Here is a 26,271-nt window from a genome sequence, read left to right as displayed (position 1 = left end):
GTTTTATTTTTTTTTCAATTTCACAGCTAATATGTCCAAGAGTTGTTTTATGGTTTAAGAAATAAGAAATTGAAGACAAAGTTTTCTAGGTAATTCACTATTATACCTCTAAGATTTAGCAATAAATGCTAAGTACCTGAAAACTCAAAGATAACTATACATTTTGATATTTACCTTAATATAATCTTTCCCATCTTTCAAAACAAAGGAAATTTAAGACAAAGAGACCATTGCTAAATCTAAATAGAATCATAAGCATTCTGTTGTTAAACTTCTATGATAGTATCCTGGCCTGTGAAAAAATAAGTGGAAGAAATACCTAATAGTAGAAATAAACACATTTTGGGGTCTGGAAATATAGGAAAGGTCAGGCTATCAGTCAAGCAAAGGGCATTAAATACCTCACAGGCACACATTCCTGACCCCAAGGCAAGTATGCAAGTGAGAGGTACTTGCCATGCTGGGGCCTATAAGTAGAAGACAAGTTAAGTCAAGACTGCTTCCCAGAACCCCTAGAGCAAGCCTACTGCAGACCTCTGTAAGCCATCTGGTTTCAAGATACATATCTTCTGTACCTGTCAGATATGTCATTGTGAATTACACCTTCTAGTCCCACACTAGTGGTTATCCTAAAAATATGATGCAGGCTTAGCACTAAGATAACAATTCCTAAACATTTCTTATTAAATAAATATAGTATATATTATAGCACAAAATAGCACAAAAATAAATAGGATTTATCCTAATCTGAAAAACCACAAATCACATATATTTACCCCAAACTTACTAATAATTTCAACCAAGCTAATATTAGGGAATTATTCAAGACAATTTCCATGGTGTCTCATTTCAACCTCCTATCTCTTGAGTATATATAGCCCCAACATAAGTGACATTCACGATAATAACCTCAAGATTTTGAAAGATAGCAGCTTCTTATTGATCACTAAAGAAAAACTAAGCTATGGTCAGAATAATTTTACTACTATATGTATTGAGAGCATGTAAAAGATACATATTTTATTTAAAACCTGGCTATAGATGAACTGTAAACACATGAAATCCCTCTGTCAGACTCAATTCATACCACAACTTTTCTTATTTCCTATCACACTGCACAAACAGAAGTTTACTTTAACAAAATCGATAGCAGGGCTCGAATTTCTAAGCAATACAACTTAAACACTTCCAATCTATGGGAACAGGTTTTTTCCAAAAAGCAAAATTTTTTCTGAACTATGTTTTTTTTTTTTTTGTTTTAATCAATCCAAAATAGTATCAGTGAAAAAATGCAATGATAGGAGCTATCTAGATTTCACATCAGAATATATTCTTTCTTCAAACTAAAAAAGACAAAAAAAAAAAGCATTTTTAAGAGCAATCATTAGTCATTTTTTCTAATAAAGAAGCTTTATGAACATATCTGGACGATAATGATGATTGCAATAATGACAACAGAAGTTTGAATGGTTTTATCTAAGAAGCTTTTACTGGTAAGAAAAAAAAAAACAGAGACAGTGTCATTAAAACTTATGTATAAGTTATCATCCTAATTGCAAATGCAGTGAGCAATTTTATGATTCTACTTTCTCTAAATACAACAATTACCTCTCAAAAAAAAAAAAAAAATACCAAAGCCATTCATTCACTCACTCACTCCCCCACTGCAGACCAACTATTCAACGACAGCTGGAACCATGACAAATGGTATAGAAAATATTCTTCAGATCCATCTGTACCATCACAAGATTGTTCTACATACTCCTTTCCTTCCATACAAGTCCCAAGGCGACTCTTGTGTAGTCTAATCCTTAAGTGAAAGACTAGACTGAAAAAAATACTCACGCATCATCTGGTAATTGATAAAGAATCAATTCCTTCCAATATCTGGAAGGTTCCAAGTCAATATAAAACCTGCTTAAAGTAGTTTTAAAAGAATGCAACAATATATTAAGAAATATTAAGTATGAGATATTTATTAATGGTTAAGAAACAGACTATATACCTCAGATACTACTATGAAAAATCTGATATTTAATTCCTGATTGACCATATCAGGTAGAAAAAAAATTTAGTTTGCCAGACAGAAAATTCAGCATCTTTCACAAATGCCAAAAGCTTAATTGTCAAGTTTTCTATAATATTGGTCAAATCATACATTAACAGAGACGAAAAAAACAGATGTATGTGCAACAATTAGGTGACAACTAGTTCAAATTTTGTCAGTGTCTTAAAAATTCAGGTAAAGTCTACACTGTACAACATTCAGATAATGGCACTGAGGACAAACACTTGACAATGATGTATCAGAAGAAACAAGGTCTAACAACTTTCTTCCTACAGTGAAATACAGTTAGTAAGTTAGATAGACCTTTTAGTCTCCTCTGTGGTATTTTTAGTAGTCAATTAGAAGGATTAAAATGCATTTGGAGTTTCCCAAATAAAGGATCAGATAGGAAGAAAGATAGGAAGTAATACAAAAAAGAAACCATCCATTATGTCTCAAGAGCCAAACCACAAAACGATGTCAGGTTACCTCAATGTCACTTGTGAAAAAAGAATCTCTGAGTCAACCTTACTAAGCTTTGTTAAATAAATAAGAAAAAACATAATAAATCCATATATTATATGTACTTCAGCTGATTTGCTCACTGAATCCACAACTGCAGAGGGTCCATGAGGTATTATACCACTTACAATGAAATTTCTAAAAGAAGAGAAAAATATTCTTTGACCTCCAGGCATCTGCTAGTCAATGCCAGAAAAAGAACAAATTCAATACAGTACAGGTAATCCATCATGAGGAATTTAACACTCAAGAGAAGTTATAGATTGGGAAACCGTAAGTGCTAGTGGTTTTCTGAAAAATATTGAGATTTTTTGAGCAATAGGAAGTAAATGTAGGCAGGGGGAAACAAAAGAAGATAATAACTCAAGGATACCAATAAAAAACAAGGCATATAACTCAAAGTAGTGATGTGCAAGCTGGAAGTAGGCACCTAGGTAGAGAATGATGCTTTAGCAATCAGAGGCCAGAGAAGGGGACAGGACAATGGGTAAGAGCTGCAGATGGCTGCAAAAGAAGGTCTTACCTGGAGACTCTGAGCCACAAGTCTAAGGGACAGCAATTGATATTATCCAATGGGAATGTTCACAAAAAATACGGACATATTATTCATGAATAGAAGATATTTTATACTTACTCGATTTATATGGTTGCTCCTTAAAATAACCTGTAGTAGGGTTTTCTCAAATTCTTCCAACTTCTTGGAACACTTTTTAAGAATATGATTAGATAAGTTACAATCACTGATCAGTCCAGCTAAAGTATTAACAGCTTCTGTCCAAAAGCTCGAAAAAGGAAATTTGGGTTTACGGTAAAAAGCGATCAGGCCATCCAGCAACTGACAAACAGAATGAGATACTGTGGAAAAGTCATTTTCAAAGTGGCTTAAGTCTGTTTTCAGACTCCCTGATTCTGTCAAGTTCTTCAGTTCAAGTAGATGTTGCAAGAATTGCATGTGGGAAGACAGAGGGTTTTCCAGAGTGGCACAATGTCTTCTCACAATGGGGAGTGGTACAGGGGGTGTGGGGGTGCAGCTCTCCACAAAATTCTGGGACATCTCTGAAGGTTCACTTCTCTGCTCATTTGATAAATCACACCCAGAATCTTCCAGCATATTTAATGTATTTTCAGAACTGCTAGGTTCCTGAGCTTGAAATTGGGAAGATGGGTCTCCTGGAAACAGAAAAGATTAGAAGTGTTATCTTTCTATTGCTAAAATTTCTTCATATAAACACTAGACATTGATTTTCCTAACTTAAAATACTAAATGAAGCATGCAGATACATATTAAGCATTTAAAAACCAGGGGTGTAAAAAAATCAAATAGAAGAAAAACTGTGACAGAAATTGCTTAAGCTGACCATAGAAAGATCTTTCTCTTTACTAATAGAAATCAAAGGTGATTCCCCCATATATTTTCAGGTCACTATCTCTCATTCAACTATGTGCCATGCTTGAAAGATACAGAGAAGAAACCACAAGACCTGAAGGAGGTAACTACAAAGCAATATGGTGTATCCAGAGATAGAGATTTACTCAGGGCACTATGAAAACAGGAGGACCACTGAACAGCACACCCTGTTGGATCAGTGCATCCTGGAAGAGGAGATAGTGGAACTAATTTATAAAGCATAAGTAGGAGCTCAAAGTGAAAAGTTAGGGAAATGCAGGAAGAGAATTCCATATACCAAAGGGGTAAGAGCTAAAGCACAGATTTAAGAAGGAAAAGAAAAGCACTGTGTATATAAGGACCCACAAGTGGTTTGATACTCCTTTACAGAAAAATATAAGGCAAGATACTAAAATAAATATGTAGAGGCCAGGTCATAAAAAATCTTAAAACACATATTAAGGACCTCAGAATTTATAGGTAGAGTGAGTGTAATTCAAACTTGAATTATGTAAGACCCCTTTGGAAAAATTATATACACATCCACACATATACCTGATATACAAAAATCAGTATCTATAAGCAACTTCTATATGTATACGTACTTATAATTATTCAAGTATACCCATATCTGTATGGAGAGATAAACAGATAGATAGATAGAACTAGATCTCATAGATCCTTGAAAGTATGTTGTAAAACACTAGGATCTTCTGATGTTGGCTGAGAAATACTGCAGTTAAAGCTAACTTAGTAATTTTAGGTCATTCTTTTACAGAGATGTCATCATAAGCACAAATAAGGTTATCATCTGTAAAATGATTATCAGTAAAATATACATGCAAAATTGAGAAATTCTCATTGAACATTCTAAAGCACATGCATATGTCTATGAAGCCAAGTTTGGGAAATATTGCTGCCAGCAAGGAAAGAAGGAATGGGACACTAAATGGTAATGCAGGAAAGTGAAATGGTCTTATTTTTCATTTCACGGATCACTCACTCTGTTGGCTGTATGAAGGGCAGATTTGAGGAGGACACAATGACACTGAAGAACCAGTTAAAAGGCACCTCTATTAGTCCTAATAGCCAATGACTAAAGAAATGAACCAAGCAGTTGCTGTGGAAGAGAAAGGGAGGAACTGACTAGGGAAATAAATACAAAACCTCAAACTAGAACCTAGAAGCCAGCGGTTTGGCTGGATATGCACAATGAAGTGGGAGTAGGAATAAATGCATCTTTTGTTTCTGACTCAGGTGGCTGGGGAGAGGACAGTGTTACTAACTGAAATGGTAAAAATACAAACAAAAAACCTGGCTTAGGAGAAATCATGAGAGTTCAGGTTTGGTCTTGTACACTGTGAAGCAACTGGAGGAAGTCTAGGCAAAGAGAGTCACCTGGAAATTGGCCACATGAGCCTATAGGTGGGGAACAGGTCTAAACTAAAAATACATTTCAGGAATCATCAGTGTGTAGGTGATATCTGCAGTTATGAAAATGGTTATGATCACTTGGACAGAGTATGAGCAGTGACTACAAGATCAAAGAAGGACACTGAGGAGTATCAATATTTGAGGGCTGAGTAAAGAAAAATAACACAATTACTAAGAAGACAGAGAAGGAACAATTAAAGAGGTACAAAAGGAATAATAAAAATGATTTTGTTGTGGGGTGCCCGGGTGACTTAGTCACTTCAGTGTCCGATTCTTGATTTTATCTCAGGTCATGATCTCAGGGTTCATGAATTTGAGCCCCACATCGGGCTCTGTACTGACAGTGCAGAGTCCCCTTGGGACTCCCTTGCCACTTGCATTCTCTCTCTCTCAAAAATAAATAAATAAACATTAAAAAGTGATTGTGTTATGAAAGTCAAGGAAAGTTTCAAGAAGAAGAATTACATATAGTATAAAAGTCCATAAAACAAAAAGCTGAAAAAAATATGCTGGAATCACTCATTAGAAAATCACCAGTGATTGTATCCACAGAAACTCTGACCAGTCAGGGTGGTGGACAGAGGCCAGAGTGCAATGGGAGTGACTGGGCAGAAAGTCTGAGAAGAAAAGCCAAGGCTTCTGAGGAGTTGTATCAGTAGAGTATAAAATGGGAGAGTAATTACAGGCAAATATTATATGTCAAATTGGGAGAAACTCAAGCAATTAACAGACTAAGAAGAAAAAAAAAATAACACAGAAGCAAAATCTGGAGATATGAGAAAAAATTAAAAATTCAGGTGGGGTGCCTGGGTGGTTCACTTGGTTAAGTGTCTGACTTCAGCTCAGGTCAAGATCTCACGGTTCATGAGTTCAAGCCCTGCTTTGAGCTCTGTGCTGACAGCTCACAGCCTGGAGCCTACTTTGGATTCTGTCTCTCTCTCTCTCTCTCTCTCTCTCTCTCTCCCCCCCCCCTCCCCTGCTTGCACGCTCTCTCTCTCTCTCTCTCTCTCAAAAATAAACAAACATTAAAGAAAAAAAAAAAAAGCCAGGTGGGGCTTGGCCCTGGGAAAGGCAAAGGGAGACAGAGTCAAAGACCCCAGTGAATGGGTTGTGCTTAGTGATGGAGAAGTTTTGTTTATTTATTTTCTTCTGAGGCTGAAGGAAGGAGAATGAGAATGTATAGGGATGAGAAAGAAAACAAAAGAAAAGAAAGAAACCCCTAGCATACAGGAAGTTAAAAGAGATCTCACCTAATAGTAATCTTTTAAAGTTAAAGACAGGGGGAGACTCATTGAACAGGTCATGGGAAGAATAATGAAAGGAAAATCTACCCTCCCACCTTAGATTTAGAAATCTACTTGATTTGTTGCTCTTTCGTCCTTCAATACAATTAGAAGGTGATGATGAAGCAAAATCGGAAGATCAGGCTTTAATTTAGACTTCATTCCATTAACAAGTGCCTACTATAACCAAAAATGTGGCCATAACCAAACAGTAAACTACCAGCAAAACTTTTAACTACGTGTGGCTATTTCTATACTAAAACAGGCACACAGTCTGCTTGTTTTAAGCCAACAGTTTCTTTATCTTATGAGCAAGAATAAATATTTGAAATGACTTCTCATTCTTCACAAAAGTAAAGGGTGGGGATGACAGTAATTATTTAGGTAGATTATATTTTTTCTGGAATTCAAAATGGTTCTTTACTAAGAAAATGAACACAAATTTAAATATTTTATGAATGTACTCAATTTTCCATCAAGTAAGCTGAATGAACTTCATGGGTGATGATTTCAGGGAAGACATAAAATGAATTCGCCTAACAACTATACCGGGAAACAAAACACTGTTTTATTTCTGCTTTTTACTCCGCAGTGGTGCACCTTCTGGCAAGTCACAACCACTCCGTCTCATCTCTTTCATGTGCTGATAGGTACATATTTGCAGGGAGTGGTTCTACCCATGCATGTGCTACGGGCATAGAAATGCACAAACTGACCGTCATTCTTCCTGGCTGTTCAGAAAAGGCTGATGAGGGCATATATTGGAGACACCAATGCAGAAAACCACACAGAGAGGAATGTTCTTTCAGTGCCCAAAAGGAATGCACAAACTCCTCAAGAGAGGGCCACAGTGAGATTTTATGAAATGTAGACTTAACAGTATTAAAGTCACTTTGTCAAAATGAATACAAGAATCTTATATCCACATTTCACTTTACAAAGCAGTTTCATGATAATAATTCGATTGTTGTTTCAAACAAACTTTGAACATGTGTTATTATTATCCCTAATTTAGCAATAAGGAAACGCAGGCTCAACTTGATTAAGAGGTCTAAGAAAAGCCACCGAGGGATAAGCAAAACCAATTACTCCGTTCCAAGTCCAATCACTTCTAACCACATCAAAAGGGTCCCTGTGTCCCCACACCAGCTTCTGTACATACCTCCTTAAAGGAGCCTTACATAACTCATGCTACTCAGATGCTACTCATTTTGCTTGGATAACTTTTCTCAAAATAAATCTCGAAATTGGACTAACAAAGCATCAGACCCAAAGGAGAAAAGAGAAGATGAAGCCCTGCTACTTACTGCAACTTTCTGTAATTCCTGTTTTTTTCAGGAGGGACTAAGGTGAAGCAGAAATCAAATAACGCTTCTCTCTTAATTTGTTATTGGGCTGAAGGGACAGAGGGCTGTAATTTCTCTCCAAGTCATTTGATATGATCCAACCAACATGTGTGTCATTAGATTGAAAGAGATAATAAAGAATGTGCACACACATCCTAATCGAGCAGAGTCCAGCACATATTAAGTGCTCAGAAATACTACCCATTGTTATTAAATGATAATAGGCACCAAGAATCTAAATTATGCTAAAGTATGACATCAGATGTCAAAGTACATAAAATAAGATACCAACTAAAACTACAGATTCTGTCTAAAATATCCTGTAGTCCCTCTTCTATCCTGGACCTCAAAGACTTTCAATTCCATTTTATGGGGCCCTTGTCTCTTCCATCTTCTTTCAGTTATTAAATTCCATCCTAACCCCGCTTACCATTTAAGAGTGGATCTCCAGCATGCTCAACCAAATAGAGCTGGTGCCCTCCTGCTACACAGCCTACCCCAGAAATGCCCACCCCTGAATCAAATGTATTTTCTGCAGCTTCCCAATTTTTCACATCCACATCGATTCTTGCATCACTTATAAAATTATACCATAGAGGGGCACCTGCATGGCCCAGTCAGTTAGGTGTCTCACTCTTGGTTTCAGCTCAGGTCATGATCTCACGGTTCCTGAGTTCAAGCCTCGTATCGGGCTCTGCACTATTAGTGCTGAGCCTGCTTGGGATTCCCTTTGCCCCTCCCTGCTCCCATTCTCTCTCTCTCTCTTTGTCAAAATAAATAAAATAAAACTTAAAAAATAAAATAAAATAAAGTAAAATTAGACCCACAGAACCAACTGTATAAAAGGCATATTTTTCTGTACAGCTTGAAAATCCCATGAACTTTCTATTTATACAGCTGTACAGATCATCTTCATACACTGCACACATAAACATACAATTCTTGTTCATACTGCATGCTGCCAATCTCAGCCAATAGCAAGACTATTCCTCCAGCCATAAGGCCCAAATGAGGAATCACCCTTGGCAACTCTCTTCCACCCTCCACATACAGTGAAATACCACGTTACGCTGATTCTACCTTCTGTACCTGTATTAGTCAGGACTCTCCAGAGAAATGGAACCAATAGAATTTATATACAAAGAGATAGGAAGAAAAGAGATTTCTTATAAAGCATTGGCTCATGCAATTATGGAGGCTGAGAAATCCCAAGATCTGCAGTCAACCAGCTGGAGACCTAGGAGAGCAATGGTATTATAGTTCCAGTGCAACTACAAAGGCCTACAAAGGAGAGATGACAGTGTAAGTTCCAGTCTAAAAGCCAGCAGGCTCCAGCCCCAAGAAGAGTCAATGTTTCAGGTCAAGTTCAAAGGCAAGAAAGACCAATTCCCAGCTCAAAGGCAATCAGGAAGAAGGAATACACTTTCACTCAGCCTTTTTGTTCTCTTCGTGAGTTCATCTGATTGGATGAAGTCCATCCACACTAGGGTAGGTGGTCTGCTTTACTCAGTCTACTCAAATGTTAAGTTCATCCAGAAACACCTGTACAGACCCATCCGGAATAATATCTGACCAAATATCTGGGTACTAGGTGACCCAGTAAAGTTGACACATAAAATTAACAATCATTATACATGTGAACCTGTCCTTCCCTGGTCCTCTCCTTTGCTCTAGCTCACAACATCATCATCTCTTTCACTGATTACTGAAATACCCTTGCCTAAGTGATCTACCTACCTCTGGTTCTGTCCTCTTCTAGGCCATATTCTGAACCTGACAGTCACCCTGCTGAAATACTAGTTTGATCACAGGATTGTCATCCTTAAAAGCTTCCAAAGGCTTCCTTTTACCAGATAGAATCCTTCAAGATTTGGAGCACCTGGGTGTGTCAGTCAGTTGAGCATCTGACTCTTGATTTCACCTCAGGTCATGATCCCAGGGTTGTGGGATCAAGCTCCATGAGTCTGCTTGACATTTTCTCTCTCTCCCTCTGCCCCTCTCCCCTGCTCTCTTTCTCTCTTTCAAAAAAAAAAAAAAAAAGAAAGAAAGAAAAGAAAAGAAAAGAAAAAGGATCCTCAGTTTGGCCCACAAAGCCTTTTACTGTGTGGCCCTGCTTACTTTTCCAACCTTGCCTCCATTCTCACTCTTATTTATGTGTAAGTAAAAGTGAGCCCTCACAGTTTACCAGAACACACACCATGCTAATTCATACAACTATGCATTTGCACAAGTTGTTCCCACTACATGGTGTGTTCTTATGCTATAACCCAGAGATGGGCTGATTCTTTAAACCCTGATTCCAGTTCTCTGTGAAACCTTCCCTGCTCTGCCCACAGCAGATGAAAATCACTCCCCATCTGGGCTATCATGTACCATAAACATACTTCTATCACTGCATTCATCAACTTGTTCTGAGTATATGAGTGACTCCCTGTTGGAAGGGAGAGAGTCCTGAGGGCAGACAGAGTTTACTAATCTAGGAATTTCTGTTGCTTGATGCCTGCCCTCCTACATAGTTGGTGGGTGAATAGTTGTTTAATACATATATTAACAAAAAGAGAAATCAAGTAGCATCTCTTCAAATGTACTGAAATGTCATCACAGACATACAGAACTTGTCACTACCGACTAGGACTTCTTAGTATTAACAGTCACTCACACGTACTGATGAATTGAACTTAAAAGTAGTGTTTACGCCACCTGGTGGTCAAATTGAAAATGCTATTTTAAAGTACCACGCAATTCTGAAATGATGGTGTTTCACTTGTTACCATGAGCACTGGGTGTTTCATGTAAGGGATGAATCACTAAATTCTACTCCTGAAACCAATATTACACTATATGTTAACCAACTTGAATTTAAAAAATGTGGAAGAAAAAAATGAAAAAAAAATGTCTTCCGCCTTTGGAAGGATGTATTTTGGCATACTGAAAAGCGTATTTGAGAAATGCTGACCAAAAAAATGCGTGCAGTTTGGTTTGAGCCCACTGTAGCAGTTGGCACCACAATTCCAGTTTTGAATGCACCAAGAGAGACGGCAATGTCAAATGCATGAAATGACAAGCTAATGGAATGTTTGGGCTTAACAGAATTGTATCCACTGCATCAGGCTCATGAAACAAAACAGTGTGTTTATGTGTCAGCTTGGTCCAGAACTACTTGACAGTACATTGCCTCCCACGTTCAGTGCTCAGACCCTGAGCTTTCCTGGTTGTCCCCATCCCTCTCTCCCAAGCCAGCCTCTCAGTTTGCCAATTTAAACCTTCCTCATTGTTGTCATTGGCTTTCTCTTCATGTTCTAAATTCCTGGAGGTCACCACCTTTCCTAGAGCCTCAAAGGAATCTCTTGGGCAGATGATTCACAAATTTCTATCTCTAATCCTACCTCCTCTCCCAAGCTCAAGTCCCTATGTATTTCAACATGACTTGGTCTCAGCACTTTAAACCACATAGGCCCAAAATAAACCACATCCTTCACTTACATTTGGTCCAATTCCCTGATAACACCGCTACCATGGTCTGTCTCCAACGTTTGAAACCTAAGGGTCAACTGTGACTTCTTCCTTGACCCCCCTCATATATATTTCACAGACAAATAATATTGATTCTGCCTCACCCTTCTGTTTCTTAGATTCACTACATCTGTTCCCATTTTAGGGCCTTTGTATTAAATATTCCCTCTGCCTGCGATGCTCTCCCCCCACCGAACCCCAATTTTCTCAAGGCGGGTTCCTTGCTATCATTCAAAGGTCTCTTAAAATGTCACTTCTGCAGAGAAGCCTTAGGTCACGTGACCACCCAATCTAAAAATGTCACCAGAGAAGTGTCTGTCACATTTCTGTTTTAATTCTCCAAATCTCACTTGCCACCACCTGATCATTTCCTGCCAGTATACTCTGTCTCACCCACAAGAATGTACACAGTATGGCAGTCCTGGACTGCCTGATTTACCGCCATAGCCCACAGCCTGGAGTACGGAGTGAGAGCTCAACAGATATTTATTCAGTCAATAAAAACCGTTTTTTATATCACCTCTTTTTCCCCATGCCAAAATAATTACATGTAAGACGTGGGCCAGGACTGTGATGTTCCTGTCTCCAACTCCTCCCTCTTCCAAACAACCTTAGACACGATGCCCAATTATTGTGTCCAAATAACGTATGCCTCACATCACCTAAATGCACCACTTTCAGAAAGCATACTGCTTGGCACATGCATAGCACACACCCAATAAATTCTACTTTTTCTTCTCTTTTCCTGCTGGAAAATCTCCAAAGGCTCCTTGCTGCCTACAGAAAAAAGAATGTTTTCCACTGGCTTTCACACCTCTTCTTAATAGGCTCCAACCTAGTTTTTCATCTTACTTTCCAGAACACCTCTTCATGCTCTGTATGCCATAGTCAAATTAGACCATTTGCCAGCGGATTCCTGTGTCTGTGCTTTACACTGTTCCCTCTTACCTGAAATTTCCTCATATCCATAGCTTTCTAAATCTTACCCATCCTTCAAAGTCAGCAACACCCTCAAAAAAGACTTTGAAAAGTCCTTTCTCTAAGGCAAACACTCTCTATTCTATACATTAGTATCTTTCTCTGGACCATAGTTTCATTGGGTATCATTAGTGATGTGGTCTTGCTCCCAATAGACTCTGTGAGCCCATGGACAGGACATAGACCTTATTTCTCCTTACATTCTCCACATTGTTTGTGCTGAACAGCTACAGAATAAAAAGGGACTGAATAAATGAACAACAGACTTTCTCTAACAGAAAAGGATTTTTAGGACAAAATTAGAAGCTGATAAGAAAATGCAATTTCTTCTTGGATTCAGTTATTTGGGGGGCAAAGATAGCAATGCAGGTAAAAAAGCATAGTCCTAATTTCATTTTCTAACAAACAGCAAATACCATGGTGAGAGACCATGAACACACATATAAAAGCCCTACAGAATAACATCAAGTCCCTGAAAATACAACCCTCTACCAAATGAACCAATGAATCCACCTGCATAACTTCCATCCATCAGTGTGAGGATGTCATGAATGTCATGCAGAATTAGTAAAAACAATACAATCACCAACATCAGCAATACACCACATTCACTGGCCTCCCAATGCTGTGAATGCCCAATGACACAGCTCTCTACAATCTAGCCCTAATTACCTTTCCTGCTGAGATCACACACATCTCCAATCTCTCCTTGACCAAGTCTCTTTCCAAAAGAATTTGCCTGAATCTATTTTCCACCAAGCCCTTGATGCCACTGCTTTGACTTCAGCTCTTCACCATAGAGTTTCAACAGCTCACATCTGTACTGCTGAGATGTTACCTTCAAGCTGGCTCGGTCCCCCAAGCTCACCCTGCTAGACAGCTGAGGCTGGCATTCATTTCCAGTGATGTGCCCACTTCACGCTCTTTATCAAAAATCAGAAGCACTGAGATCTTTTACACAGTACAATTTTTCCCAACCTATATCACCATAAGGGGAACATATTAAAATTAAGTATTCCTAGGCACAATAAATCAGTGTTTCCAGGAGAGGGCTCCAGGAACTTGTAGCTTAAATAAACATCTCAAGGGAGTCTTATAATTGGGTAAGTCTCAAAAACACTGCTCTGCACTACTCCCAAACTTAGGCACTCAGCCTGTTTCATGTGTTTCTTGCTGGGCTACAGTTCTGCTACTTATGAGATCTTACACTGGTGGTTTTCAACCTTCCCTGCACACAAAAGTGACTTTGGGAACATTTCAAAACTCCAATGCCAGACCACATCCCATTCTAAGTACCATGCCAGAATCTCAGGGGTCTATCCCAGATGTCAATATTTTTTTAAAGCTCCCCAGGTGATTCTAGTGTGTGAATCACTATCTTAGATTAATTTGTATTTGTTCTGATTTCTCCAGATAGCAGAGAACTGGACTGTGGCCCATTCCTTCATGCCATTGCCATTTCCATCTTCAAGTCTCCCAGAAATACCCATTTCCAATTCTTTATGTGTTCATGTTTAATTCACATTAAATCTTTCAGAGTTCAGCTGGAATCCCACTCCCTTTTCAGGGTCATCTTTGCCACTGCATCTCCTATTTTGCAAAAGTAGAGCCTTCTATTTTCTAGCTGTCTCCTTCTCACCTTATCTAAGCCAGCATCACGTCCCTTCTGGACCACAGCCTTGGACTCCTACCTGGAAGTCTGCTTCCCCTCCCACGTACATTCTCCACACAGCAACTGCAGCAAAAAGTTCAGAGCTGCTGTTTCATGCTCACCAAAGGATTCCCACTGTGCCTAAAGGCCTACCCACTGGAGCAAGCCCTGAGTCGTCAGCACCTCCGCCCTCTCTCTGGTCTCATCTCACTCACTGTGCTCTCTTTCTGCTCACTAAACGTGCAAGCTAGTTCCCGCCTCAGGGGCCACTCAGATGATGCTGCTCCTTCAGGAGTCAGCTCAAACACCTCCTTCTCCATCAGGTCTCTCGGATCACCCAGTCTGTTAGTAGCCCTGCCCCATCCCCAGGCGCTCCATCATTCCAACCTGCTGTATATTTTTTTTTTCCACAGCTTTTAACACTCCCCAAACTTTTCCTGCTTATCAGTTTACTTGTTATTGTCTGCCTACTCCACAGGAGTATCGATTCTGTTTCTTCATTCTTTTTCACCACAACCTCCAGAAATCACAGCTTCTGAGGAAATGAATCAACTAACGAATGAGTGACCATGAATAAATATAACCCAAAACAAAACTGTATACATCATATGTGGTTCTTTATATGTGTCCATCTCAGGAGATCTTGCCTCTCCAACCAGACAATAAACTCACAATAGGTAGCAAATAAACTTCTTTTTTTCCAATCTTGAAAGTCAAGCACAGTACTGAGCAAATATCATACATGTAAGCACTTACTTGATGATTATTTTGGGCTATTTTAGAAGATCTTCAATATTGGATTGAAAGAAAAAGATAAGTGTTTTTTTTTTTTTTTTTAATGTTTATCTTTGACAGAGAGAGACAGAGAGCACATGAGCAGAGGAGGGGCAGAGAGGGAGACAGAATCTGAAACAGGCTCCAGGCTCCAAGCTGTCAGCACAGAGCCCAACACAGGGTTCAAACTCACAGACAGCGAGATCATGACCTGAGCCAAAGTCGGATGCTTAACCGACTGAGCCACCCAGGCACCCTGATAACTGGTTTTTTTAAACTGTCTTTCAGTGTCCTACAGTCTTTTGACCCACAGGCATCCACACCAAATGATAATGTTTACTATATCACACCTGAACAAACACAATACGAAGTCCCTCATTCTAATTCACCCTCCAATTTTTTCACGTTTCAATTCCATTCTCTAAATTACACCCATCTTATAAAGTACCATCCAACTTGTAAATCCATGATTGTAGGCTTTGCCTGTTTGTGGCCATTGAATTGCCTGGTAGAGTCAAGCCCATTTTTGTCTGACCGATGTAACTTCTGTGCAGATCAAGCAGAGAGAGATCTCAATCAGGTAACTGCTACAGGGATGGTCCAAGTCTCAGCTGCATCTCTAGAAATAAGGCCTTCCTCTGACTAGAACGTTTTTCAAAGCCTTCCTTGTATAGGCTTGTGGTTACAGGCTTTGGTTTCAAGACTTTATTATTATTATTATGTACATATGACATATCAAAGCCAGTCCTTGAAATCTAGGTTTTGTTCAAAAGCTATCAAAAAGTGGGGGCACCTGGACAGCTCAGTCAATTAAGCCTCCAACTTCGGCTCAGGTCATGATCTCACAGTTTGTGAATTTAAGTCCTGCGTCAGGCTCTGTGCTGACAGCTCAGAGCCTGGAGCCTGCTTCAGATTCTTTGGCTCCCTCTCTCTTTGCCCCTCCCATGCTCATGTTCTGTCTCTCTCTCTCTGTCTCTCAGACACAAATAAAAACATTTTAAAAAGCTATCAAAAAGTCACTCTGCACTACTAAAACCAAAGTTTAAAACCTTACTGACAATCACAAATACTAAGGAAATTGCTTTCTATGAACCAGAGGAAAAGAAAACACAAAATTTAGGTAATCACAGTTATTTTGCTAGTATCACTTAAAATAATATTTTATTTATACCCAATGGGGGCAATACTACCTTCCAACATCACTTTCTTATTTATTTCAGAATCAATAACAGTTCAGTCTGTCCCCAGGTAAATGTGAAACATATATCTTCAAATAACTTAGGCTTCCCTAAGTCTTAGGATACACACAACATTTATAAAATCCCCTTTAATCTTCAGTTCTGGTGACTAAAGATAATGTTTCTCCCAAGTGCTGAAAATTATAATAACAAGCCATGGTACAAGCCTGTCATCCTACAAGTGCCTTTCCAAGCCTTGATGTATTTACCTATTATCTCCCCACGGTGCTGGCAGTTCCCATAAAGTCTGTTAACCCAGGTGAGGGGATCCTGCTCCAAGACCCTCACTGACCCTTGCAGGGCTCAGAAATCATCACTCCTTTTCATACAAAGATGTCACTCCAAGAGGAATCTGATAATGGATCTTGCAGGTACCAAAAAGAAAATTATAAAAAAGAAATTATAAAATGTTGGCTCATTAAATGCACATTCCCTTTCTCTCCCAAAATGCAAAATCCTTTTTGACCTGATCATCAGCAATTTCTGCTAAGTGAATGTTATAATAGCATTATAAGAAAAGCATTGTAAAAGCTCAGAGGTGAAGATTATTCCATTGTAGAACCACATACATGATCCTTTTCTCTAAAAACTCACAAGACTTGAAAATATTGATAATACCTTTAGACCGACAGACAATCCAGAAATAGAAAAATACTGTAACTGGCCAATTTTGAATCTAGGAATGAGATGCCTTTCATTTCACCATGGAATACAACATTTGATGGATGACAGAATAGCTCATCATATGCCTTAACTATATGAACTAATTACCAGCTTGTTATGAAGACCAAGAATCAGTCACGTGGCACTGTTTGGAGACATATGCATTTCCACAGCAAACATTCTCTTTTAACAGTATAGTCTATCTGTCAGTAAATCCCCAAATGACAACTTTGTAAGAACATACGGATGTGGCCAAAAGTCATATACTTAATTCCATAGAATCTGTTCTTTAGCAGAAGGAGACAAAGCAAAAATATTCTTAATTCCGAAAAAAGAGGCATAGCCAGAGACAGCTTGGTAATCAATTATCACACTGCCAATTATGATTAAAATATATTCTTGTGAGTAGTAAAAAGGAGAGCTCAAAGTCAATTTTCTGAAGACACCACATTGCTAACCAAGCAAAACTCATTTCCACTGATAGTCCTGAAAGTAAAGTCCATTCTCAGAGGTTCTGGTTTTCATAACTTGTGAGGCCAAGTTACAGAGCAGGACAACACAGCTTTGGTATTATGGTCCATTCATTCATCACTTATTGTAAAACTCAGTGGCCTAGGAAATTAAGTAAACTTGACCAAAGAGCAACATAATCTCTTAACATTAAAATGAAATTAAGACACATTTTTTTTTCAGGGAGAAAATAAACCACACTAAATATATTCTGCCTTGCCAGAATAGATGATTCCACAGAACATATGCTATATTCGATGCTACAATATAAAGGCACTGGAATAAGGGCTGAGAGGACTCACATGGTAAATAAGAACATATGGATATAGCCAAAAGTCATAGACCTAACTGTCATGCCTCCTACGATCAAAGAACTAAGAAAAAGGCAAGCCAACAAATACCTCTGCTACACGGCAAAAGTAGTGTCAAGCAAAGGTACCGAGGTAGAGGGGATTTGTTATAGAAACACAAAGGAATTAGTTCAAACTGGGGGAAAACCTGAAAGATTCCATAGAATATGAGAGTCAAGGGATCGACGACAGTGCTTTCATTAGGGAGGCCTTTCCTACCAGGAAGGTGTGTGAGCAAAGGTAAAGCGACAGCGGTCTGAGCAGTGGCTCAGAAAAGGTGTGGCTGGAGCAGAAGGAAAGCAGAGGCATCCAAGAGTACGATACGGGGCTGAGAAAAGATTCCGAGTTCACAATGGCAAAGAACTTGAACGCAACCTGCTCCTAGACAACAGAAAACTATCCACTGCTTAAAACATGATCTATGGCACAAAAACAGACACGTAGACCAATGGAATAGAATAGAAACCCCAGAACTAGACCCACAAACGTATGGCCAACTCATCTTTGACAAAGCAGGAAAGAACATCCAATGGAAAAAAGACAGTCTCTTTAACAAATGGTGCTGGGAGAACTGGACAGCAACATGCAGAAGGTTGAAACTAGACCACTTTCTCACACCATTCACAAAAATAAACTCAAAATGGATAAAGGACCTGAATGTGAGACAGGAAACCATCAAAACCCTAGAGGAGAAAGCAGGAAAAGACCTCTCTGACCTCAGCCGTAGCAATCTCTTACTCGACACATCCCCAAAGGCAAGGGAATTAAAAGCAAAAATGAACTACTGGGACCTAATGAAGATAAAAAGCTTCTGCACAGCAAAGGAAACAACCAACAAAACTAAAAGGCAACCAACGGAATGGGAAAAGATATTTGCAAATGACATATCGGACAAAGGGCTAGTATCCAAAATCTATAAAGAGCTCATCAAACTCCACACCCGAAAAACAAATAACCCAGTGAAGAAATGGGCAGAAAACATGAATAGACACTTTTCTAAAGAAGACATCCGGATGGCCAACAGGCACATGAAAAGATGCTCAACGTCGCTCCTCATCAGGGAAATACAAATCAAAACCACACTCAGATATCACCTCACGCCAGTCAGAGTAGCCAAAATGAACAAATCAGGAGACTATAGATGCTGGCGAGGATGTGGAAAAACAGGAACCCTCTTGCACTGTTGGTGGGAATGCAAATTGGTGCAGCCACTCTGGAAAGCAGTGTGGAGGTTCCTCAGAAAATTAAAAATAGACCTACCCTATGACCCAGGAATAGCACTGCTAGGAATTTACCCAAGGGATACAGGAGTACTGATGCATAGGGGCACTTGTACCCCAATGTTTATAGCAGCACTCTCAACAATAGCCAAATTATGGAAAGAGCCTAAATGTCCATCAACTGATGAATGGATAAAGAAATTTTGGTTTATATACACAATGGAGTACTACATGGCAGTGAGAAAGAATGAAATATGGCCCTTTGTAGCAACGTGGATGGAACTGGAGAGTGTGATGCTAAGTGAAATAAGCCATACAGAGAAAGACAGATACCATATGTTTTCACTCTTATGTGGATCCTGAGAAACTTCACAGAAACCCATGGAGGAGGGGAAGGAAAAAAAAAAAAAGAGGTTAGAGTGGGAGAGAGCCAAAGCATAAGAGACTGTTAAAAACTGAGAACAAACTGAGGGTTGATGGGGGGTGGGAGGGTGGGGAGGGTGGGTGATGGGTATTGAGGAGGGCACCTTTTGGGATGAGCACTGGGTGTTGTATGGAAACCAATTTGACAATAAATTTCATATATTGAAAAAAATTAAAACAAAATAAAATAAGGAAAAAACCAAAAAAACATGATCTAAACTATCTTAGAAGAAATCGCAGAGGCAAAAAAATAAATAAATAAAAAAGGTGTGTGACAGATAACCTATAGAGAAACCTCTTGAAACAGTCAAGGAAGGAGTGATGACATTTTCCTGATGAAAGAAAAATCACAGGGTTCATTGTGGAAGGAGAACACATCGAATTATATGACTGAGAAATCAAAACAGGACAGAAATCAGATTAGAACTTTTTGTAACAATATAGAGACAGAGTACAGAATGAAAATCAAGTTTCATTAATGTATCTCTCAAAATAATTAAACAGAGTAGCAGCTGAATTCCTACAAAATTTTCTAAGGAGTTTACTGAAAGAAATCAGGCACGTTTGCTACTGGACTGGAACTGAGAAAAGTTTTACTACTGGAAAGAAAAAACCTTAAACACCCTTAAACCTTTGTTATTTTCTTTCCTACTAGTAGAATCCGCTAAACCAGATAGATCCAGGTCTTTGCAAGACAGATTTAAATAATAAAATTCTCATGTCCAAAGGAAAAAAAAAAATAGGTTCGTCTGCTGCTAAGCAATCAATGGCAATTCCCAGCAGACTACCAAGGCCAAGGAGGAAGGAAATGTATTTACTTTTTGTCCTTGCATCAGGAAGCTTGGTGCCAAGCATTCCCCATTAACCTTGATTGCCCATCTTTATCCTTCTCATCATCATCCTCATTTTATAGAGGAGAAAAGTGTGTTTCATGTGAGATCTGTGATTTGCTTAAAAGAATTTAGTTAATGTTGGTGGAGCTGATATTCTACCCAGATTCATCTAACTCCAACCCTCTTGCTCTTCCCAATGAGCAATCTACCTCTAGAGTTTGCCCTCAGCAACCCTTCCCACCATCAATAACACCTCCGCGCCCTCTGTTGGATTGTTCTTCCCTCATTTACGATTGTGCATTCTTAAAATAATCGTTGAGTATCTCCTGCATGCTTGACCTTGATGATGAGCATTCATTAGTGCATTAAATTGTTATATGTTAAGTATGGTGCTCTAGGCATCACCCTTTCTTTATTCAAACGTGTGTCAGTATGGATGTTACAATCACATCATTTCTATTTTCTTCCAAGATGCCTTCTGGTAAACAAATAACTCCATGATATTCATGCCATAAATACTGTACTACTTCCCAATAAATGTAGAAAATTTTAAATAGTTCGAGAAAAAAAGAGTATTTACTATGGAACTATTTAAAATATATTTTCTTAGTTATCTGAGAAATTTTAATAGCTGAGAATTCTTGGTAAAGTTAACACTGTTAACAAAATCCTAAATTACGACCATGCTGCCACAAGGCTTATAGTGTAACAACTAAGGGGTGTGTTTGTGTGTAAAAGCAAGTGTCCTGTTACTTAAATATTTACTGACAAATCACACAGTAGAAAACATCTCTGCATCACTGGATATAGGATTTCTCAGAAAAGTCTCAAAAGTATTGCCAATAAGATTTTATAGCCTACTTATACAAGAAGTCACCTATTACACATGAGTTGACCTTTCTCCAGAGGCTTTTTGACTCATCACAGGCTGCTAAGTATTACTACTAACTCAAGGACTCTGAACAGTAATGAAATAATGGCAATCACATAAGGAGATCCATTTTACAAGTGCACCACAACCTGTTCAATAAGCTACCTACTATAATAAACAAATAATACTGAAGGAAGAACAGAGATACAACTTTTCCCTAATTTTTAAAAACAAATGCCTTATGACATTGCTTTTACAGGGTAAAATGAGCTATCTGCTACTATTTACACTTACAGGAGAAGAAAAAAAATGGATCGGAACAAATGCCAGTTTTCACTTTATAGTTGCTCACTATTCACACAAAAAGGCTTGAGATGCCCACCCAGGACCCAACTTCAAACCCATCCGTGTTGCGAGCATATCCAAACATGTATGAAGACAACTAAACGGTCCTTCCCCCAGCTGCCCACAGACCCACCGTCCCCTCTCACCGGTGTCAGGACATTAATGTAGACTAATTTTATAGTCAGATGTTTCCCCCCAGTGGGCCAAAAGCAGTGTCTTCTACTCTAATAAAGATTTGCAGCATACCACAGAGATAGCCCTAGTGAAATAAGAGTATTAAAACTAGGTAGGATTAACAATGAAAACGGGTAATACGAACATTTGAGTTAAATATAGAATATAGAAGTTTGCCTTAGAGACGTCTGGGTGGTTTAGTCAGTTAGGCGTCCGACTCTGGATCTCGGCTCAGGTCATGATCTTATGATTCATGAGTTTAAGCCCTGAGTCGGGGGCTCAGTGCTCACAGTGCAGAGCCTGCTTGGGATTCTCCCTCCCTCTTTCTCTGCCGCTCCCCTGCTGGTGTGTGGTGTGTGTGTGTGTGTGTGTATGCATGCACGTGCACGTGCGCACGCATGAGCATGTGCTCTTTCAAAATAAATAAACATTAAAAAAGTAATAATAATAAAAAATAAAAGTTTGCCTACACCAGTGGTTTTCAATCCTGAGGGTACTTTAGAATAACCTAGAGATTACTAAATACTGATGCTTCAATCCAATCCACAGAGATTATGATATAACTGGCCTGGGGGGAAACCTAGGCATCAGGATTTTTAAGAGCCCCTCAGGCGATTCTAAGGTATAGGCAGGGTTCAGGGCCACCGTCTGAAACTCTAGCCTCACATCTACAAAGAAGGCAAAGTCTTTCAGAAAGACACTTTAAAAATAAAAATAAAATTTTAAATTTAAAGTTGCAAATCTGACTAATGGTACTTTTCTTTTTCACATGGACCTATAGGTACAAAAGGCCTAGATTCATATGGCATTTGCTGTTAAAAAGGTAAGTGAGCGGTTAAGTTTGTTATCACTGTGTTCACCATCACAGACGTCTGTACACAGACGAAGCACTTCTTTAAAGAAAAATTTCAGAGGAACTGGAAAAGTACAGATCACTGAAGCATACAGTTCTCCAGGTCCGGCTCCTGCTGTATCTCTCGCCCCATCAGACATCAGAGAGCTGCAGAGCCACACAAAGCAGCTCACCAGCGTGGACTTGGCCTACTTTGGACTGACTCCTGCTTGGAAATTACCGATATGATGAGACACCTTGCGGTTCACAGGATAAACACTTCATAAAGTACACAGGTAGAAGTAGCTTCAGAGTTATTAAAGGCACAATTATTAGCAAAACAGTTTATTAAAATATGCAAAATATCATCTAATTTGTATGACCTGGGTTGAAGAATAAGGTCACTTTTTCCTGTTACTGGAGTATCAATGGAAAGGAGAAAGGGGCCTAAATTCTGTATATTCTGCTTTATTGATGAATTAGAAAAACTTCAAATATAATAAAAAGTATGTAGAAGGATCAGAAGCATTGTTCAAATTTTTATCAGTTACTTCTACACCACTGTGGTTAGTTGTCAAACTGATATAAAATGTCGACATTTTGTATGTCTTATATTGCATTTTACATAGAAAACCTGGCCTTAGGTCACAAAAATTATTTCTGCTACAAATATTTACAAGCCTAACCAGTAGTGATAAATCAAATATCAAGCCCAAAAACATCTTTGAAAAACCACTGTGTGAAAGATCTTGCTGAATCAAGCACCAAGGGAGGGCACAAAAGCAACTTAGTCTTTGTTCTTCATGTGACTTATTAATTAAAAGAGTAATGCAGAATTGTTACAGCTAGGCTTCTGCAAGCATGAAGAACCAGCTTTCTCTGGAAGCAATCTTTCCTTCTTTATTTCAAAGTGTAAAACTTGGCAGACATGGTCTGAATGTATTAAAGACACATAGGCAATCCTTCTCTCTGACTCCCAGAGAAATGGGAGAGACTGAAAACAAGAAAAATTATCACATGCTCACTATAAAATAATTGATGATGGGAAACAATGGATTCACTGAATAGTTGAGAGCGGCTCACAACCTGGGTCTCCCTCACAGCCCACATACCCCACAGCTGAGTGCTCTCTGATGTATTTTTTTTTTTTCATGCTATAAGAAATGCTTGCAAGCAGTTTAAATTTTAAAATTCACATAAATGAGGTTTCCAAAACAGGAGACCTGAGTGAAAAGACCACCATCTCCCTGTAGTATAAGGAAAGCATAACGAGGCTCCTCCTGGTAATGAGCCCTCCCACATAAATGATAGAAGAGCTAAGTGTGGTCCCCCGTGCAGCCCCTCCCCTACACATATTCACTCCCAAGTGCAGTACTTTGCTGCTGGTTTTCTGCCACTTTCACTGAGACCCTTGCTTTGTCTTCATATTCAATTTAGGAATTCATTCAAATTCATTTTGTACTGAAGTTAGCTATTTACTTCTCAGTATGACCAAGAATATAATGCAAGTGTGTGTGTTTATTGTTCCACAGACATGATACGAGACTTTATTTATGAGTAAACGTGTTTTGTCTTATTGCCTGGAAAACACTAGCATTCATTTGCTGCAATACAGTTCTTTTTAGCTATGTTACTTTATGTACTTTTAAGGATTGGTAAAATAGTATAATCAGAACTTAAGGCTTTCTACTGAATTTTAGGATAAAGCATCCTACATTTCTGATCCCAAAATTTTCCTCTACAAGATGTATTCAAAATTACTTAAAACAGATATTAAAAAGGATGTTTCCCCTGCAAAATAGGGGAGGGGCTATCTTACACAAATGCACATCTTATATACCAGGATATCTGTATCCAGAATCTTCTATGATAGCACATACCAGCGCTTATGAGGATGGGATGAGGGAAGTAAGGATGGAGGAAGGGAAAGAAGGGCAAGGGGATAAAGAAGGAAGAGAGAAGTTCTCCTACATCAAAAATCAACAGTATACATTCCTTGGATTCCTATTATATTTATACACATATTTCACTGAACAGTATGGAACAGTATGAAACACAGTTGTTACAATGATGTCAAGGTTACTAGTTTTTGTTTGTTCATTTTCTCTAATTTCTACTATCTGTCAGAGCTCCTTCAGGTTCTCAGTGAACACTTTCTCAATTCTTGGGTGACCAGGGCCAAATATTATCTATTGGTATTAAGAAATCTTTCAGAGGCTAGCCTACAAATCCCTCTTGATTTATCACTTACATGTTTTGAACAGGGGATGAATAGGTTTCTACTGACCCATTTTCTGGAGAGGTCTTATTATGTTCCCTGAACATATATTTCACTTTAATTTATTTAAACCAGGGGTTCTCAAACTTCGGTTTTCATCAGAATCAGCTGGAGGGTCTGTTAAGCCACAGGTCGCTGGGCTCTACCCCCAGAGTTTCTGATTACGGTAAGCAAAGGGTGGGACTGAGAATCTGCATTTTTAACAAGGTCTCACCTGATACTGATGCAGCTGGCCTGGGGACCACACTTTGAGAACCACCAGTTTAAGAAAACACCTCAAAGTACTAGAAAAGCACTGTTCCAGAATTTTACAAGAATTCCACTCCATTTACTATCTGTTTGACCTTTGGCAAGTTACTTAATTCTGCTTTCCTCATTTAATTTTCTACAACCAAGGCACCAGGTGGAGATGGCTGAGACAAGAGTTGAAGCAGCAGGCAAAGAAATGCGAGAATGAAAATCCAAAAGCTGTTTGAAACAGCAACAACAAAACAGTGGGACAGATTTGAGACTAAGGGACGCTGGAGGAGGAGAAGGGAACAAAAATGAACTTTACATGACAGCTGCCAGGAATGAATTCAGCAAAAACACGAATCAAGGGGCACCTACTCCTACCTTCAAAAGAGTCTCAGAAGAAGAAATGTTGGCCCCTTCTTGAGGTCCACAGGGCCAGGCCCAACACTTGTGCTCCATATTTCTTCTGGGATTCGGGTCCCAAGCCCTTGTGATTCCTTTACTGTCCTCTTCCTATCAAATCTTCCACTGTCCCCTCTCTACTAATTCCTTCCTACCAAGGTACCAGTGTGCTGATGTCTTTTCTATGTTGACAATAAAAAACTTTCTCTCTACTTTGCTCCCTCTCCAGCTACCAACATACCTCTTCTCCTTCCCTTCACAAACAAACTCCACCCCAAAATAGTCCACAGTCCTTTGCTACTCAAACTCTAGTCCTCAGACCAGCACTATCAACATCACCTGAGAGATTATCAGAACTGTAGAATCTCAAGCCTTCTCCCATTTACCCTATTTACCCAGTTTCTGTCTTGCTTTGATAATGAAATTGATATTACTCCTTTAATTTTCCCAGTCTAAACAACAGTCCGCGGTCATCTAACTGGATTCTACTCACTCCACAATGAATTTATTGTAAAAAATAAATTTCAAGATGTCTAGGGTCAAAATATTAAATTCAGAATCCTCAATGATACCTTTAGATTTCTAACAGAATCTACAAAATCAAATCCAGAGAAACAGCAGGACATTTAAAAACACAGACAAAACCTGCAAAAAATAAACATAATCCTAAATATAAGGGCCAGATTAAAGTTTACCACAGGTTAAACTATTCAAAAAAATTACACTGAAAAAGATCCTGGAGTTCAAAGGTATTTTGAACAGTTTTAGCTTTTGTTCCATAGATGAGAAGACAGAATTCTCACTCTCCATTTCTCCAGTTCTGGTCAAACTATCTATGCACACATGGCTCCCTCAAAGGTAGGAGCCCTGACACTCACCCTACCTTAGTGAGTATCTCCTTCCCTAGGATGCTTTGGTCTTGCTCTCCTGATCCTCCTTCAGCACTATAGTGGTTTTGTAGAT

At 38.8% G+C, this 26,271-nt stretch overlaps 1 protein-coding gene across 1 annotated transcript in view; it reads right to left on the bottom strand.

Annotated features, from left to right (window-relative positions):
- The window catches only part of MEI4 (meiotic double-stranded break formation protein 4), a 210,399-nt gene that overhangs the window by 146,051 nt on the left and 38,077 nt on the right, over positions 1–26,271 (bottom strand). The window contains exon 3 of the mRNA XM_042939207.1: positions 3,204–3,739. Within this exon, the coding sequence (XP_042795141.1) occupies positions 3,204–3,739 (536 nt within the window). The remainder of the gene's footprint in view (positions 1–3,203; positions 3,740–26,271) is intronic.

This window comes from Panthera leo, chromosome B2 (genome assembly GCF_018350215.1).
Source record: "Panthera leo isolate Ple1 chromosome B2, P.leo_Ple1_pat1.1, whole genome shotgun sequence".
Taxonomy (NCBI): Eukaryota; Metazoa; Chordata; class Mammalia; order Carnivora; family Felidae; genus Panthera; species Panthera leo.
Note: the sequence above shows the minus strand (reverse complement) of the source record. Positions and strands in the feature narration are given on the sequence as shown.